At 43.9% G+C, this 17009-nt stretch overlaps 1 protein-coding gene across 1 annotated transcript in view; it reads left to right on the top strand.

Moving 5' to 3' along the window:
* The first annotated feature begins 2457 nt into the window (after positions 1-2457).
* The window catches only part of LOC122941646 (RUN and FYVE domain-containing protein 2-like), a 32441-nt gene continuing 17889 nt past the window's right edge, over positions 2458-17009 (top strand). Inside the window, exons 1-5 of the mRNA XM_044299052.1 lie at positions 2458-2494; positions 8944-9057; positions 13320-13490; positions 14260-14377; positions 16799-16900. Of these exons, the coding sequence (XP_044154987.1) occupies positions 8982-9057; positions 13320-13490; positions 14260-14377; positions 16799-16900 (467 nt within the window). The 5' untranslated portion in view covers positions 2458-2494; positions 8944-8981. The remainder of the gene's footprint in view (positions 2495-8943; positions 9058-13319; positions 13491-14259; positions 14378-16798; positions 16901-17009) is intronic.

The following is a 17009-nucleotide window of genomic DNA, read 5'->3' as shown; positions in this document are numbered from 1 at the left end:
TTCCTTCCTGACTCCAATCAGGCAATCAGAATAACTCCCTGGATCAACGACCCCTCTCTAGTAGCTATAGCCTGTAATATTATTACACTCCAGAAATACATCCAGGCCCCTCTTGAATTCCTTTATTGTGCTCACCATCACCACCTCCTCCGGCAGAGAGTTCCATAGTCTCACTGCTCTTACCGTAAAGAATCCTCTTCTATGTTTGTGTACAAACCTTCTTTCCTCCAGACGCAGAGGATGTCCCCTCGTCACAGTCACAGTCCTGGGGATGAATAGATGATGGGATAGATCTCTGTACTGTCCCCTGATATATTTATACATATTAATTAGATCTCCTCTCAGTCGTCTTTTTTCTAAAGTGAATAACCCTAATTTTGATAATCTTTCAGGGTACTGTAGTTGCCCCATTTCAGTTATTACTTTAGTTGCCCTCCTCTGGACCCTCTCCAGCTCTGCTATGTCTGCTTTGTTCACTGGAGCCCAGAACTGTACACAGTACTCCATGTGTGGTCTGACTAGCGATTTGTAAAGTGGTAGGACTATGTTGTCATCACGGGTATCTATGCCCCTTTTGATGCAACCCATTATCTTATTGGCCTTGGCAGCAGCTGCCTGACACTGGTTTTTGCAGCTTAGTTTGCTGTTTATTAAAATTCCTAGATCCTTTTCCATGTCAGTGTTACCGAGTGTTTTACCATTTAGTATGTACGGGTGACTTGCATTATTTCTTCCCATGTGCATAACTTTATATTTGTCAGTGTTAAACCTCATCTGCCACTTATCTGCCCAAGCCTCCAATCTATCCAGATCCCTCTGTAGTAGTATACTGTCCTCTGTGGTATATATACAGTATACTGTCCTCATCAGTGTTAATTACTTTACACAGTTTAGTGTCATCTGCGAAAATTGATATTTTACTATGCAAGCCTTCTACAAGATCATTAATAAATATATTGAAGAGAATAAGGCCCAATACTGACCCCTGAGGTACCCCACTAGTGACAGTGACCCAATCTGAGTGTGTACCACTAATAACCACCCACGGTTTTCATGGAAAGGGTGAAGTCAGGGCAGGCAGAGTATGTGTAAAACAGAAAACAGTTCGAGGTCAGGGAAGGCAGTAAAGAGTCAATATCCAGGAGAATAGGATTTTGATTATTTTTGTATATCAGTAGACAGAGTGTGTTGTGATTTTCTTTCTATTAAACCCCAATTAGAAAGAGGAAATCTGCTAAGGTTGCTGCACAAACAGGAAAGTCTTTTATATTTCAGCTACCATAAAATTTGAATTCAGTCATAAGGTGTTGATGAGCAAATATTAGAAATATGTTTCGAGATGCCCATTAAGAAGTAAATGTGCAGGTCTGAAGATGGGAAAACAAGCTTGTTTCTATAGTGACATGAAGTGGAGAGCCATCTGACTATAGTTCTAAGGATATAAAAAACAATATAAACAAATTCTGCTGATTAGCCATCTAAAGGTTTCTCTTTTAGGCCACTTTTGCTTTGGAGGCTTCTGACAACATGATGGAAATCTTGTGATCTTCGTAATAGTTTGTCTGTTGGGCGCCAGTTGAATAAGAGGAGTCGTCGTGCAGTGGACCACTGATGTGATTAGAAGGCACCATGCTGGGCACCAGGAATAAGAGGGTAGCCAAGCTGGGGACCAGTAGTGAGAGGGGATCTATGGTGGGGACTAGGAATAAGAGGTAAACCAAGAACAAAACCATGCTAGGGACGACCAAGTATTAGGTTACCATACTGTGCACTACAAATAAAAATGATGCCATGTTGGTGACGAAGATTTAGACAGGTGCCCTGCTCTGGATCAGTAAGTAGAGATACTACCATGTTGTGGACCAAGAAGGAGGGGCCTATCTTAACTACTGTGATGGGGCACAATGTGGGCATAACTGCTTTGAGGGGCACAATGTGGGCATAACTCCAGTGAGGGGGCACAATGTGGGCATAACTCCAGTGAGGGGGCACAATGTAGGCATAACTACAGTGAGGGGCACAATGTAGGCATAACTACTGTGAGGAGGCACAATGTGGGCATTAGTACTGTGAGGGGGCAAATATCTGGGCATGGCTACTGTGAGGGGGCACAATGTGGGCATAACTACAGCCAGAACCCCATGCACCTGCTAATAATGCCATCATATAAGGACTACTAGAGCAAACCACGCATCAGTAATACAGCACATCAGCAGAACATGGCCTTCTCATCTTATGGCCCCGCGCTGTGAACTCCCTGACACTCAGTCAGTACATTGGACAGCGGCCCAGTCGCTTGCTCGGTTTGCGCAGCCAGGGTTCACTACAACCGAACACCCCCCTGTCTGGGCGCAAGTGTGCTATTCTGGAAGCTGCGCACGAGTTCCTATAGTGATGGGAGGATAATCTGCGCATGCGCACATGGCACAGCAGCTGGGCGGACGCCCTGTCATCGGAAGGAAGGCGGCGGACGTCTTGCATCTCGCTGAGTGAGGTGAGCAGCGTCTGTAGGGGGCTCCGGGGTGTACGGGGGTAAGCAGTGCCTGTCATATAGGAGGATGGGAGTCGTGGTACTTGCTGGCCATTTTGGTGGCTCCCTCAGAGTCCCTGTGGTCTATACATGATTTGTTTATGGGATTTTTGCTATATTAGTGCAATCTGTCCGGAGGGCTTCATGTGCTGCCTGTTAGACATCAGGTGTTTACATCATCGGTGAAAAAGATTCAGATTTATTGTGATTTTTTATGAGAAAAACATTGCTCTCTGCCATTTTACATGCTCAGAATCCCTGGCATTAACCCCTTGACTGTCAGATGTGATTATACAATAACTAGTGCTAGTTGTGAGGTGACAAGGGTTATCCACATCTTACAGAGACCCCCAATATGTTTTTATTGAGAACGTATGATGTTACTTGTTTTTTCTCTGTAGGGGGCACTATATATTTTTAATTATATTCTATGTGTGACTTTTTGGGGTCGTACACGTCACGGGCAGCGGTCATTCTGGGTGTTCACATACGTGTGGCCGTGTCCTAGTCTGGATGAAATGGGTGGCTGTACGGTCACCTCATGGTATAGGATTAAAGGGAAACGACCTGTTATTTAAATTGCGTTTTTTATGTTTAGCACATTTTTACAGAATTTGTGATTTATTTATTTTTTTCCATGTAAACATCTATATTTAAACAAAAAACAAAAATCCTGCAGTTTTTACACTGGCCACTATTTCGAATAGTTGGCTCCACTTTACTGCAGTCACCTGCTTATCTGTCACTCTAATCCTGCCTGTAATGATATCACCTCTGTGTACAGAAAAGACAGGATTCTCCATTCACAATAGGCGATTGTCGGCGCTTATCTATTCTTTCCTTGTACAATGACCTCTGCACAGGTTACAGAGCAGCCTAGAAAACTCTCCCATAGAAGTCACTGAGGTCCTGTCCTGACCATTGTGTCTATGGACCATGGGGCTGCCGTAAAGCTGTTTTCTTAAAGGGGTTATCCAACACCAAAAGGCCCGGGCACCTCATACAGGTTATACTTACCCTGCTCCCCAGCAGCTGCGTCGCTCCAGATGCCCGCACGGCGTCCGCTGCATCTTCCCGTCCCGCAGATCAGTTCTGGGGCAGCCAATAGCCGGCCGCGATGGGAACGAGCCTCCCTAGCGTTATCCGCGATCCGTGTGACAGGGAGATACAGCGGCGGCCATGCGGGCATCAGGAGTGACGCAGGTGTCGGGGAGCGAGGTAAGTATAACCTGTATGAGGTGCCCGGGCATTTTGGGGGGCGTTATAGGTGTTGGATAACCCCTTTAATGCTTTCTAAATGCTGTTAAGAACAGTTCAGGCAAGATGGCTGAGGGGTCCCAACAAGTCGGTCAGGATCCAGGATATCCGCACCCTAATCTCTGCTCTCTAATCTTGCCCAAGTGCAGAAACACACTATCCATCATTGAAGAGGAATGGGGGGCTCAGGACACCCGTTGTAGCGATTGATGGGGGTCCTAATAAGTCGGTCAGGAGTCAGGATATCGGCACGCTATTCTCGCCCAACTCAGGCGCACAAACCCACTCTCCATCATTGAAGAGGAATGGGGGGGTGGGGGGGGGGGGCTCAGGACGCCCTTTCTAGTGATTGACACAGAAGTCAGGAGTCGGGATATCAGCCCCCTAACCTCGTCCCCCTAGACTTGATCGACACCCCTGATGACAGGGAGCATGATCACAAGCGCATGTACCATTGTGATCTATTTCTGGCGGATGCGCAGTGAAGCAGGGTCTACTAACCTCAGGGACATGTGCAGCACCAGGACATCTTACAGAAGAATGTATCATGGAGTTCACCTTTGTAAAACATCCAGAATGTATAATCGAAGAGTAATAGTGGTGTTTAATAAATCATATATTGGGGTATGTCGTATGTAGTTTTAATTGGAGTTCAGATTTAAAGCATCCTGTATCTGCTGGCAGATGAAAGGTCCTATTACATCAGCCGATTCAGCAGGCGATCCTCGGGAGGGAAGCGTTCCTTCCCGGCGATCGCCTGCTCGCTAGAGGAGACCGCTGCTATGACAAGCTGCAATCTCCTCCTCAGTAAGGGGAGCAGCGATCACTAATGCCATCGCTCGTCCCCATGCCGAATCACTGTTTGCCGGCAGCAGATCGTGATTACACGGCACGATCTGCCGCCAACAAACAAGGATTTTTAAACCTGTTAAAAGATTCCAATTACCCGATCATTTGTGTATTACCCGATTTGTCCAATTACCCGATTTGTGTTTGCGTGTTCATCGGGTATTTGGCGGCAGTATTACACTGCCAGATCATCGCTAACGAACATTCATACGAACGCTCGTTAGCGATAATGTGAACGATTCGCTTCAGGGCCTTAAAAGGGTAAGGCTGCTTTCGCCCGGTCAGTGTTTGGTCAGTGTTTGATCAGTAATTTCCATCAGTGATTGGAGCCTACACAGAGATAAGGTATAATGGAGGCCTCTTCTGTTATTGACCTGCGTCTGGTTGTGGCTCACAGTCACTGATCAAACACTGACTATGATAGTGACTGTACTGTGGGACATATGAGAAAACAGATGAACAGCACAAATCACCCCTGTCCTGTTTGCTACAGTGTATCAGCGTAGATAAAATGCATGAGCCAAAGCATTGATTAGATACAATTGTTTCCACGTCTCCGGTGGAGGCCGGTCATCTCTGCAGGTTGTCAGCCTCTAAATGTACATAATATAAGGCCTCATGCACACGGCCGTTGTTTTGGTCCGCATCCGAGCCGCCGTTTTTGCGGCTCGGGTGCGGACCCATTCACTTCAATGTGGCCGCAAAAGATGCGGACAGTGCTCAGTGTGCTGTCCGCATCCGTTGCACCATTCCGTGGCCCCGCAAAAAAAATATAGCATGTCCTATTCTTGTCCGTTTTGAGGACAAGAATAGGCATGTCTACGATGGGCCGCCCGTTCTGTTCCGCAAATTGCGGAAGGCATACGGGCGGCTTCCGTTTTTTGCGGATCCGCACTTTGCGGACCGCAAAAAATGGCACGGTCGTGTGCATGTAGCCTAACAATCAGGTTTTGGGGCGCTTTCACACGAGCGTATCTGTACATGGCCCGCATCTTATGTACCGGAATCCGCTGCTAATGTTAACTAATAGAGCTATTCACATGGGCGGCTCATTTCCGTCAGTATTTGACAGAAATTTGTTTCCAAATACGCACATTACAGTCTATAGGAGCGAATACACATATAAATCCTGATGAAATACTGAAGCAATACTGATGGTATATCATCTGGAATCCTGGTCATAATCCAGAGCCAGGCAAGATTTTTATACGGTATAAAGAGTTGTTACACCATCGCCTGTCACTGGATATATGATACATGTCGGATCGCTGGGGGCCCGGGCCCTGTGTTTGGTCTTGCAGGGAGGAGGACACGGATTGCAGCAGCGGTCAGACATGTACATTGCGTTCAAAGTCTATGGGACTGACAGAGAAAGTCTATATCAGTGAGCAGGAACGTGGGGCTGAGGGTCCCGGCGATCAGACATTTCTCACCTATTGTTGGACAATCCCTTTAATTCACAGAGATCTTGAAAGTATTTTTCTATACAACGAATATCGGGTATGTTCTCCATTGCAGGGCAAAATCTGTACCAGACGCCCCCCACCTACCCTGTGCCATTTATAGTGAGGGCGTCTACGTGTCAGGGGCCATCGGGCTCCCTCAGGTACATGGCCTGTGTGCTCCCTATAGCTGTGCCCCATGTGTTCTGTCTGCAGGTCAGGAAGAGTCAATAAGAAGTAACACGCGATCAGGCCACATACAGGGTTTCTAGTCTGGAGCTGTAGACGCAAAACTGTAGAATAAATTGCAGTCATAGGTCCCACATGACCCTATTTTTGCAGATTGGATGCGGACCCATTCTTTTTAATTTGGCCGCAAAAAATGCGGACAGCACACCGCGTGCTGTCAGTATCCGTATATCCCCGCAAAGAAGATAGAACGTGTGTGTCCTATTCTTGTCCGTTTGCAGACAAGAATAGAATTTTTTTTTTAATGGATCCGCAAAAAAATCAAAAATGGAAGCAACACGGACGTCTTCCGTATTTTTTGCGTATCAACGTTTTAGAGACTGCAAAATACATATGGTCATGGGAATGCACTCTTAATGGGATCTTTCCTTTACCAGTCAGAGAGCAATCTATATCCTATACCAGTGGTGGCGAACCTATGGCGCTGGTGCCAGAGGCGGCACTCCGAGCCCTCTCTGTGGGCATCCGCCCCTGGAAAAAGTCTACAGTGTACCAATATGCCTTAGACTTCTCCTGGCATTCATCAGGGCAGGGCGCACTATGAACAGCACAGGCAGCGCACTGAATGTAGGCAGGCTATTATAGATAAGTGATAAAGTACATGGAAGATATACTATAGGACTGTAGTATTCTGGTCACATTGCCGTGTTGGCACTATGCAATAAATAAGAGGGTTTTGGGTTGCAGTTTGGGCACTCGGTCTCTAAAAGGTTCGACATCACTGTCCTATACAGTCCTCACAGCCGCTTCTTCCATTCACAGTCATAAATTGTGTCTCTTAAAGGGCTTGTCCCACGGAATAATATTCTACATTTTCCACACCAGCACCTGGATCTGAATACTTTTATAACTGCCTGTAATTAAAATGTATTATAGCTACTGAGTTATTCAATGAAATCTCTCTGTACAGCGCCACCTGCTGTTTCTTTTTTTTCTAACTCCTCTGTCCTGCTCACTGAGGTGGATGCACATGCTCTGTTCCATCCTTCAACTGCCACCAGCTGCAGCAGAAAGGACACACACCCCTGAGAAAGGACACGCCCCCTGAGAAAGGACATGCCCCCTGAGAAATGACACATCCCCTGAGAAAGGACATGCCCCCTGAGAAATGACACATGCCCTGAGAAAGGACACACACCCCTGAGAAAGGACACACCCCTGAGAAAGGACATGTCCCCTGAGAAAGGACACACCCCCTGAGAAAGGACACATCCCCTGAGAAAGGACATGCCCCCTGAGAAAGGACACACAGCCCTGAGAAAGGACACACACCCCTGAGAAAAGACATGTCCCCTGAGAAAGGACACACCCACTGAGAAAGGACACATCCCCTGAGAAAGGACACGCCCCCTGAGAAAGGACATGCCCCCTAAGAAAGGACATGCCCCCTAACAAAGGACACACCCCCTGAGAAAGGACACATCCCCTGAGAAAGGACATGCCCCCTGAGAAAGGACACACACCCTGAGAAAGGACACATCCCCTGAGAAAGGACATGCCCCCTGAGAAAGGATGCACCCCCTGAGAAAGGACACACACCCCTGAGAAAGGACACGCCCCCTGAGAAAGGACATGCCCCCTGAGAAAGGACACACCCCCTGAGAAAGGACACACACCCCTGAGTAAAGGGACACGCCCCCCTGAGAAAGGACACATCCCCTGAGAAAGGACATGCCCCCCTGAAAAAGGACACACACCCTGAGAAAGGACACATCCCCTGAGAAAGGACATGCCCCCTGAGAAAGGACGCACCCCCTGAGAAAGGACACACACCCCTGAGAAAGGACATGCCCCCTGAGAAAGGACACACACCCCTGAGAAAGGACACACACCCCTGAGAAAGGACACACACCCCTGAGAAAGGACGCACCCCCTGAGAAAGGACACACACTCCTAAGAAAGGACGCACCCCCTGAGAAAGGACACACACTCCTAAGAAAGGACGCACCCCCTGAGAAAGGACACACCCCCTGAGAAAGGACGCACCCCCTGAGAAAGGACATGCCCCTTAAGCTGACAGCTTGAAATAAATCTAGCAGAACAATTGGAGCAGTGAATGGGGAGATCTCTGGATCCACGCAAGGAACAGGGCTGGGTCTAGCTGTGTTAGAAAGAGGTTGTCATTGTGTATGATTTTAATTTTTTACATTATTCATGGGGTAACCCTTTTAAATTAAGAATTGCTCATAATGCAGTCTTAAAGGGAACCTTCAATCTGATCTGCAGGCAGCATGTTCTAGAGCAGGAGGAGCTGTGCAGATATATATACAGTATATAGATATAGGGGTCTAAAAGATTCACTATAACTTGAATTTTATTGATCTAAATCTCCACTCGTTCAGGGCTAAGGAGTCCAGTGGACGGACCTAATCAGTGATTGTCAACTCTCTCTGCACAGTCATATAGGAAAGTATGTTAGCCGCTGAGTGGGACTACCCACTGGACTCCTAAGACCTTAAGGAGCTCTAATTTATATCAAGCATGGTTTTCAAGATCTCTGTTTGCTGTCATTCAAGAGAAACCTTCATTCTTTACTCCCAGGGCTAAAAAAAAATCTCTCCTGTTGATGCGGAGGCAGGAAGGTTTACAGCGAATTTATATATTTTTTTTGCACAGATCACACAACAGGAACAGGGCGACTTCTCTTTCACATCATGACCCAGTTCGGAGCACCAAGGAACCCTGTAAACTGGGTCTCCCACATCACATCAGCTGTGGTGTCCCAGCCAGGTTTGTCATTTTAATTTCATTGCATATTCCTGTGTCACATGATATTACATTCCTGCCATGCAGCACCACACAGCGTCTGCACCATAAAGAGCCGAAAATGTGGCATTTACATTGGTAGCAATGGTGAAGCTGTAATAACGTGTGTACCCGTACTATCTCATAAAGACAATCAGGGGCGGACAGGGAACTCTAAGTGGCCGTGGAAAGAAACTAAAAGTGGTCCCATGTTGTAGGCAGATCCAGATTGTCAGAAGGTGGGGCAAAACAAGTAGGCAGGGACAACAGAAGTAGGCAGGGCCAGCTGTACCATAGAGCAGCACACAGTACCGCCCATGCAGAACCAGGACGTTAATACAGTTGAATTCATAAGGGCACCTGTGAATCCCAGCCTGGGACATAAGTACCTGATGCTGTTAGCATTAATTAATGCCCACTGGGAAATATTCCTGTAGAGTCTATGGCCAGTCCACCCCCTCATCCATTTATCCTATTAGTGCATTTGGCCATGACATTGGGGATCCCAACTCGGGACAGTCGTCTGTGAGCCACAGAAGGAAGCTGATATCCAATAGCAACTCCCACTCTGGAAGACCTGGCCATCCATGTTTTATATGATGAGCCATTAATTTGATAATTACTGATTGTTGAGGGTTCTTGGAGCTCTAGGAGCTGCTGGTCAAAAGGGCAATTATCCTAACTCCAAAATTTCTGACTACTAATGGTGGCCATCTCAGTTCATCCTTGTTGTCAGTCAGGTTTCCTACTGAATGACATATAAATCTGCTGTCTTTATAAGTGATACATATGTTCTGTAGATTCTTGTACGGGTATTCTGTTCATTGACCAGGATGATCAGGGTAGACCAGTGTTTTGCCCTAACCCTGTGATGGCTAACCTCCGGCACTCCAGCTGTGGTAAAACTACAATTCTCAAGATGTTTTGGAGTACCTCAATGAAAATGAGCAAATAACGCCATATCAGCATGGCTTCATGAGGGATCGGTCATGTCAAACTAATTTAATCAGTTTCTATGAGGAGGTAAGTTCTAGACTTGACCGCTGAGAATCTGGACTTCTTCAAAGCATTTGACACTGTGCCGCATAAAAAGTTAGTATATGTGGGTAACTGGCTCAGTGATAGAAAACAGAGGGTGGTTATTAACGGTACACACTCAGATTGGGTCACTGTCACTAGTGGTGTACTTCAGGGGTCAGTATTGGGCCCCATTCTCTTCAATATATTTATTAATGATCTTGTAGAAGGCTTGCACAGTAAAATATACATTTTTGCAGATCACACTAAACTGGGTAAAGTAATTGACACGGAAGAGGACAGTATACTACTACAGAGGGATCTGGATAGATTGGAGGCTTGGGCAGATAAGTGACAAATGTAAGGTTATGCACATGGGAAGAAATAATGCAAGTCACCAGTACATACTAAATGGTAAAACACTGGGTAACACTGACATGGAAAAGGACCTAGGAATTTTAGTGAACAGAAAGCTAAGCTGTAGAAACCAGTGTCAGGCAGCTGCTGCCAAGGCCAATAAGATAATGGGTTGCATCAAAAGGGGCATAGATGCTCGTGATGAGAACATAGTCCTACCACTTTACAAATCACTAGTCAGACCACACATGGAGTACTGTGTACGGTTCTGGGCTCCTGTGAACAAGGCAGACATAGCAGAGCTGGAGAGGGTCCAGAGGAGGGCAACTAAAGTAATACCTGGAATGGGGAGACTACAGGAGCCAGAAAGATTATCAACATTAGGGTTATTCACTTTAGATGTCTGGAGGAAAGAAGGTTTGTACACAAACATAGAAGAGGATTCTTTACGGTAAGAGCAGTGAGACTATGGAACTCTCTGCCGGAGGAGGTGGTGATGGTGAGCACAATAAAGGAATTCAAGAGGGGCCTGGATGTATTTCTGGAGCGTAATAATATTACAGGCTATAGCTACTAGAGAGGGGTCGTTGATCCAGGGAGTTATTCTGATTGCCTGATTGGAGTCGGGAAGGAATTTTTTCCCCTTAAGTGAGGAAAATTGGCTCTGGATCAACTAACAGAGAAAGTGTTACAAAAAAGGGATGTCACGCCGGTGACAGGTTTGAGAAGGTCTGAAAGATTATCTGCACATTAGTTATCTGACAGCCTCTTTTGGTTTCACTTTGTCTGTGTGTTGCTGGTATGTCCACACCTCCTGTTCAGGTGTGGATCATGTGACCTTCACCTCCCCCTATTTAGTCTGACTTTACCCATCACTCCTTGCTCTGGATAACTTAATTTGGTTTTTGGAAGAGCTGGAGTGTGGTTTGTGGTGAAGTCCTGTTCGTCCATCATCCATCAGCCTCAGAAGTTAAGTGTTCCGCTTGTCACTGTAGGTCCCGACGCGTTTCCCAGCTGAAGGTAGTCATTGGTTCATCAGGGGATGAAATTAAGCAGCAGATGGATGAGGATGATGGCAACCAGGGTGATGTAGGCGCGCTGGATCAACTTGCAAGATAAAAGGCCGAACTGGATGGACAAATGTCTTTTTTTCGGCCTTATATACTATGTTATGTTACCCTTGCTTGGCTGTTCTCAGAACTCTATAGAAATGAATGCAGCATGCTGAGAGTTGTAGTTTTACCACAGCTGGAGTGCTGGATATTAGCCATTACTGCCCTAACCGGCATAAAAGTATATCAACACACATAAGTATAGCAGTATATTATAATAAAAAAAAACATGAAAGTTGCCTTGTGGGAATAAAAAAAATGAGAACGAAAATGAATTGCAAATGAAACAGTATTTAAAAAAAATAAAAAACATTTAAAGGGGTTCTCCAAGTAAATTTTTAAAAAGGCAGTTAGTGTAATTAAGTAATAAAAATCTATTATATTCACGGTTCAAAACCTCCTCTTTCCATCATTATTGCTCCGTCTCCCCGCCAGGCTTTGTTATCATGACTGCAGTGGCGACGTGTCTGTATACAGCATGTGACTGCTGCAGCCAATAACTGGCCTCAGCTCTCTTGTGCCGTATACTACTGAGGCCATTGATTTGCTGGAGCTAAGGCATGCCTTCATGGCTGCAGCGGTGGAAAGCACCAGAGCAGCATTGCTGGAATGGAAGGGGTTCAGAACATGAGTATTTTATTTGGTTGGCTGGTGTTATGCTGTCATAGATTGGCGCCCACTGTAAGAGTTGGAATCAAAGATAACACTGACCGTCCATCAGCTGCAGGCTATTCCTGCAGAGAATGCCAAAAATCGGCAGGTCTTCCGCAGATGTGAAACTATCCTTACCCCTCTAGATGGCGCAGTCAATATCAACTGTGGCATCAAGGCGTTTAGACAGAGGATGTTAGTTTTACACTGTCAGGCAATAATGCTGATATACTCATTATAAGAAAGCATTATATAAACTGATAGTATTGTAAACTCCCCTAGTGGGACTTAAAAAATCTTAAATGTTTATCAAGTATGGTAAATACACGGTAAATACAAAGGAAGTAAACATAAATAAAACAATTTTTTGAATAAAAATTGTTTTTATTTTGTAAAAGTGGAAAAAACACTCACCCATACAAACACATTTGGCATTGGTATAGTCTTTCCAACCTGTATTATAAAGTTATTATTGCGTAAAAAATTAAAGCAGAATTGCTTCTCCCCCCCCAAAATAAATAAATAAGTGTCATGTATCCCAAAATGATAATTAAAACTACATCTCTGCCTGTAAATAACAAGCCCACTGATGGCTAAGGTATAACTCTTGGAATGTGGCAATACAATATACATTTTTAATTTTTTTTATATTATAAAAGCAAAAGTAGTAAAACGAAAAAAATAAAATAAGTATTTGGTATTGCCTCAAATGTATTGACCAAAAGAATAAAAGTAACATGTTAGCAGCTGCACGGCACTAAATTTAAAATGCATATAAAAAAAAGTGGCAGAATTGCTTTTTTTTTGCGGATATAAGGGAAAAGTAATATCACAATATTGAAAAATGGCATTATACTCCGATTTTTTTAAATTGTGATATGCGCCAGTCACCCACACAGCCCCAATGGAGTAGATCTCCCAAGCTCACTCACTGTGGCTGACTCTAATCATATATTCACATTTGATTCTCTCAGTTGACCATATTACAGATGAGAAAATAGAGACCATTTAGACCATTGACTGCATTTGATATTGATTTTTTGCAATGTTTTCGGATGTGTGCATAATTCATTTTAATGATGGCTTTTAAATACTATCATTATCCTGCAGCGAGAGATCCAGCTGTTGTTGAGCGAGCAAATTTGCTGAATATGGCCAAGCTCAGTATAAAAGGACTCATTGAATCAGCTCTGAGCTACGGCCGTACCCTGGATTCTGATTACCCTCCTCTTCAGCAGTTCTTTGTGGTGATGGAACATTGTCTCAAGCATGGACTGAAAGGTAGACTATATGGGCCTGTCACAACATATACAGTACAGCCATAATTGCCGTTATTCATGGATGGAGATTTCAGTCCACACTAGGTCTGATGAAGCTGGGACTGGTCGGGGTATGTCATCAGAACCTAGCAGTGGTGGAGGCCTCTGGCATCAGTTGATTGTATCTAACCACAGACGTTAGATATTAAATAAATTAAAGGCTATGGACACCATTGGGAGCATTTTTATTATTGCATTCTACTTGTCTTGGGCCTAAAATATTTTTTTTTTTGCAGTTTGTCTTTATTAAAGATGTTCAACAGTTTGTCTTCCACAGCCTTCAGTTTCATTGCATCTTCAGTCAGTTCCTTCTCCTTTTTCCTGAATATCAAAATAGAGCCACTCTGACGGCTCGATCTCTAGTTCCCTAACAGCTCTTCAATGTTCATTTAAGCTAAAATCCTATCAAACTAATGAGAATTTAGCTTAAATGAGTGTCTATGAGCTGGCAGGAGTTCACAGATAAGGGGTGCAGATCCTCCCATCAGATCAGCTGAAGGAACAAGTGTGCAGATGCAGTGAAACTGAAGGTTGTAGAAGTCAAATCGTTGAAAACTTTTAATAAAAACTGATTGGAAAAAATATTTTGGCCCAAGATAAGTAAAATGCAATCAAAATGCCCCCAAAAGTCTCCATAGTATTTAACTGACATTAATACAGTACAGTGTACTTGTAATGTCAGGGATGGCTATAGGACTGAATATAATCTTTTAACTTGTTCTTCTTGGCAGTGAGAAAATCCTTCCTTAGCTTTAACAGAACAATATGGGGTCCTTTGGAGATGGTGGAGAAAATATGTCCAGAAGCAGAAGAAGTCGCAGCCAGCGTGAGGGATTTGCCAGGACTCAGGTGTGCTTTTAACCCCTTAATTGCCAACCGTTTTTTTTTTCTTTCAGTTTTTGCTCTCCATGTTTAAGCAGCCATAACTTTTTTATTTTTTCGTTGACATGGCTGTATAATGCCTATTTTTATGTGGGAGAGTTTGAATTTTATTGGCGCTGTTTGAGAGTACATACAGTGCCTTGAAAAAATATTTATAACCCTTGAACTTTTCCACATTTTTTCACTTTACACCCACAAACTGGGATTTTATGTGATCGACCAACGCAAAGTAGCAAGTATGTGTGAAGTGATAAGAAAAATAATACATGGTTTTCATGGTTTAATAGATAAAAATCTGAAAAGTTTGGCGTGCATTTGTATTCAGGCCACTGTACTCTGATAACCCTAAGTAAAATCCCTTAGTAAAATCCAGTGCGACTAATGGCCTTCAGAATTCACCTAATTAGTAAATAGAGTCTACCTGTGTGTAATGTATTCTCACTATAACTACAGGCCTCAGAGGTTTCTTAGAGAACATTAGTGATGAAACAGCATCATTAAAACCAAGGAACCCACCAGACAGGTCAGGGATAAAGTTGTGGAGATGTGTAAAGCAGAGTTAGGTTATAAAAAAATATCCTAAGCCCTGAACATCTCATGGAGCACTGTTCAATACATTATCCCAAAATGGGAGGAATATGGCACAACTGCAAACCTACCAAGACATGGCCGTCCACCTAAACTGACAGCCCAGGCAAGGAGAGCATTCATTAGAGAAGCAGCCAAGAGGCCCATGGCCTTTCTCGAGGAGCTGCAGAGATCTGCAGCTAAGGTGGGAGAATCCATCCACAGGACAACTGTGTCCTTTATGGAAGCATGGCAAGAAGAAAGCCATTTTCGAAAGGAAGCCATAAGAAGTCCTGTTTGTAGTTTGTAACAAGCCATGTAGGGGACACAGCAAACACGTGTAAGAAGGTGCTCTGATCAGATGAGACCAAAGTTGAACTTTTTGGCCTAAATGCAAAATGCTGTGTGTGGTGGAAAACTAACACTGCACATCGCCCTGAACACATCATCACCACCGTGAAACTTGGTGGTGGTGGTAGCATCATGTTGTGGGGATGCTTTTTCTCAGCAGAGACAGGGAAGCTGGTCAGAGGTGATGGGAAGATAGATGGAGCTAAATACAGAGGCTGCAAAAGACTTAAGACTGGGGCAGAGGTTCACCTTCCAGCAGGACAACAATCCTAAATATAATGCCAGAGCTACAAGGGAATGGTTTAGATTAAAACATAGTCATGTGTTAGAATGGCCTAGCCAGAGTTCAGACCTAAATCCCATTGAGAATCTGTGGCAAGACTTGAAAATTGCTGTTCACAGACTCTCTCCATCCAATCTGACTGAGCTATTTTGAAAAGAAGAATGGGCAAAAATTTCAGCCTCTAGACTTGCAAACTGGTAGAGACATACCGCAAAAGATTTGCAACTGTAATTGCAGCGAAAGGTGGTCGTACAAAGTATTGACTCAGGGGGGCTGAATAGAAATGCACGTCACACCTTCCAGATTTTTATTGAAAAAAATTTAAAACATGTATCAGTTTCTTTTCGCTTCTCGCATACTTGATACTTGTGTTGGTCTATCACATAAAATGCCAATAAAATACATTTGTTTGTGGGTGTAACATGGAAAAATGTGGAAAAGTTCCTGGAGTATTAATATATTTTCAAGACACTGTATTAATTGCTTTGAAATTTATAGTTTTTTTTACTTTATTGTTTATACTATACATATTTCCCACTGAATAATCCATTAAATTAGTTTTTCAGGTTATTTCAGTCATGTGAATACCTAATAAGTACAGTTTTTGCTTGTACGTAGTATGCAAGTACGGTATATGCAATGAAAGCTATTTAATGAAAAATAATTGCCTATTATTATTTTTATTTATTTATTTTTATTTTTAAAAAATGTATTATATTTTTTTATAATCCCATAAAGGAATTTCTGTTTTACCAAACTATTTTAAACTTAGAATGCCTTCTCATACTCCGGTATGCTAATACAGTACATTATGCTCTTTGTCTCTATGGCAGTTGCTGTTAGGGCAACACTAGTGTGCCCTAACGGCAGGATTCCTGAATTTACAGACTTCGGGTTCATTCCAGGTCCCCAGGGCTGACTGCAGAGGGCTAACCCAGCCTCCGATCAGATCACTGGGACTCAATCAGAGGGTGAAATCCCCTTTGATCATGCTGTGGTCACAGACTGCAACAGTCAAAGAGTTAAAAGTTGGAATTGGAGTTACCTCCCATCCTGGTTGTAGAGCAAAATGCTGCTCTAAGGAATTTTAATGTTTTGGGTAGCCTGTTACTACTGTATTACCTATATACCATATACCCAGCATCAACAATTTTCTGTACAGTATCTGGGTATCATTTCTATTTTAGAACCCCCCTTGGTCGAGCTAGAGCCTGGCTGCGGTTATCAATGATGCAAAAGAAACTAGCGGACTACCTGCGTTGCCTGATCATGCGCAGAGATATTTTAAGGTCGGTACCTCCAATCGCACAGATACAATTCCTGATTTTACGATATAAAAACAAGGAAGAATTTTGCAAGATGAGCATTAAATGTTCAGTGAAGATTGGGAAGCTCGGG

The sequence above is a fragment of the Bufo gargarizans genome, chromosome 6 (genome assembly GCF_014858855.1).
Source record: "Bufo gargarizans isolate SCDJY-AF-19 chromosome 6, ASM1485885v1, whole genome shotgun sequence".
Lineage (NCBI taxonomy): Eukaryota > Metazoa > Chordata > Amphibia > Anura > Bufonidae > Bufo > Bufo gargarizans.
Note: the sequence above shows the minus strand (reverse complement) of the source record. Positions and strands in the feature narration are given on the sequence as shown.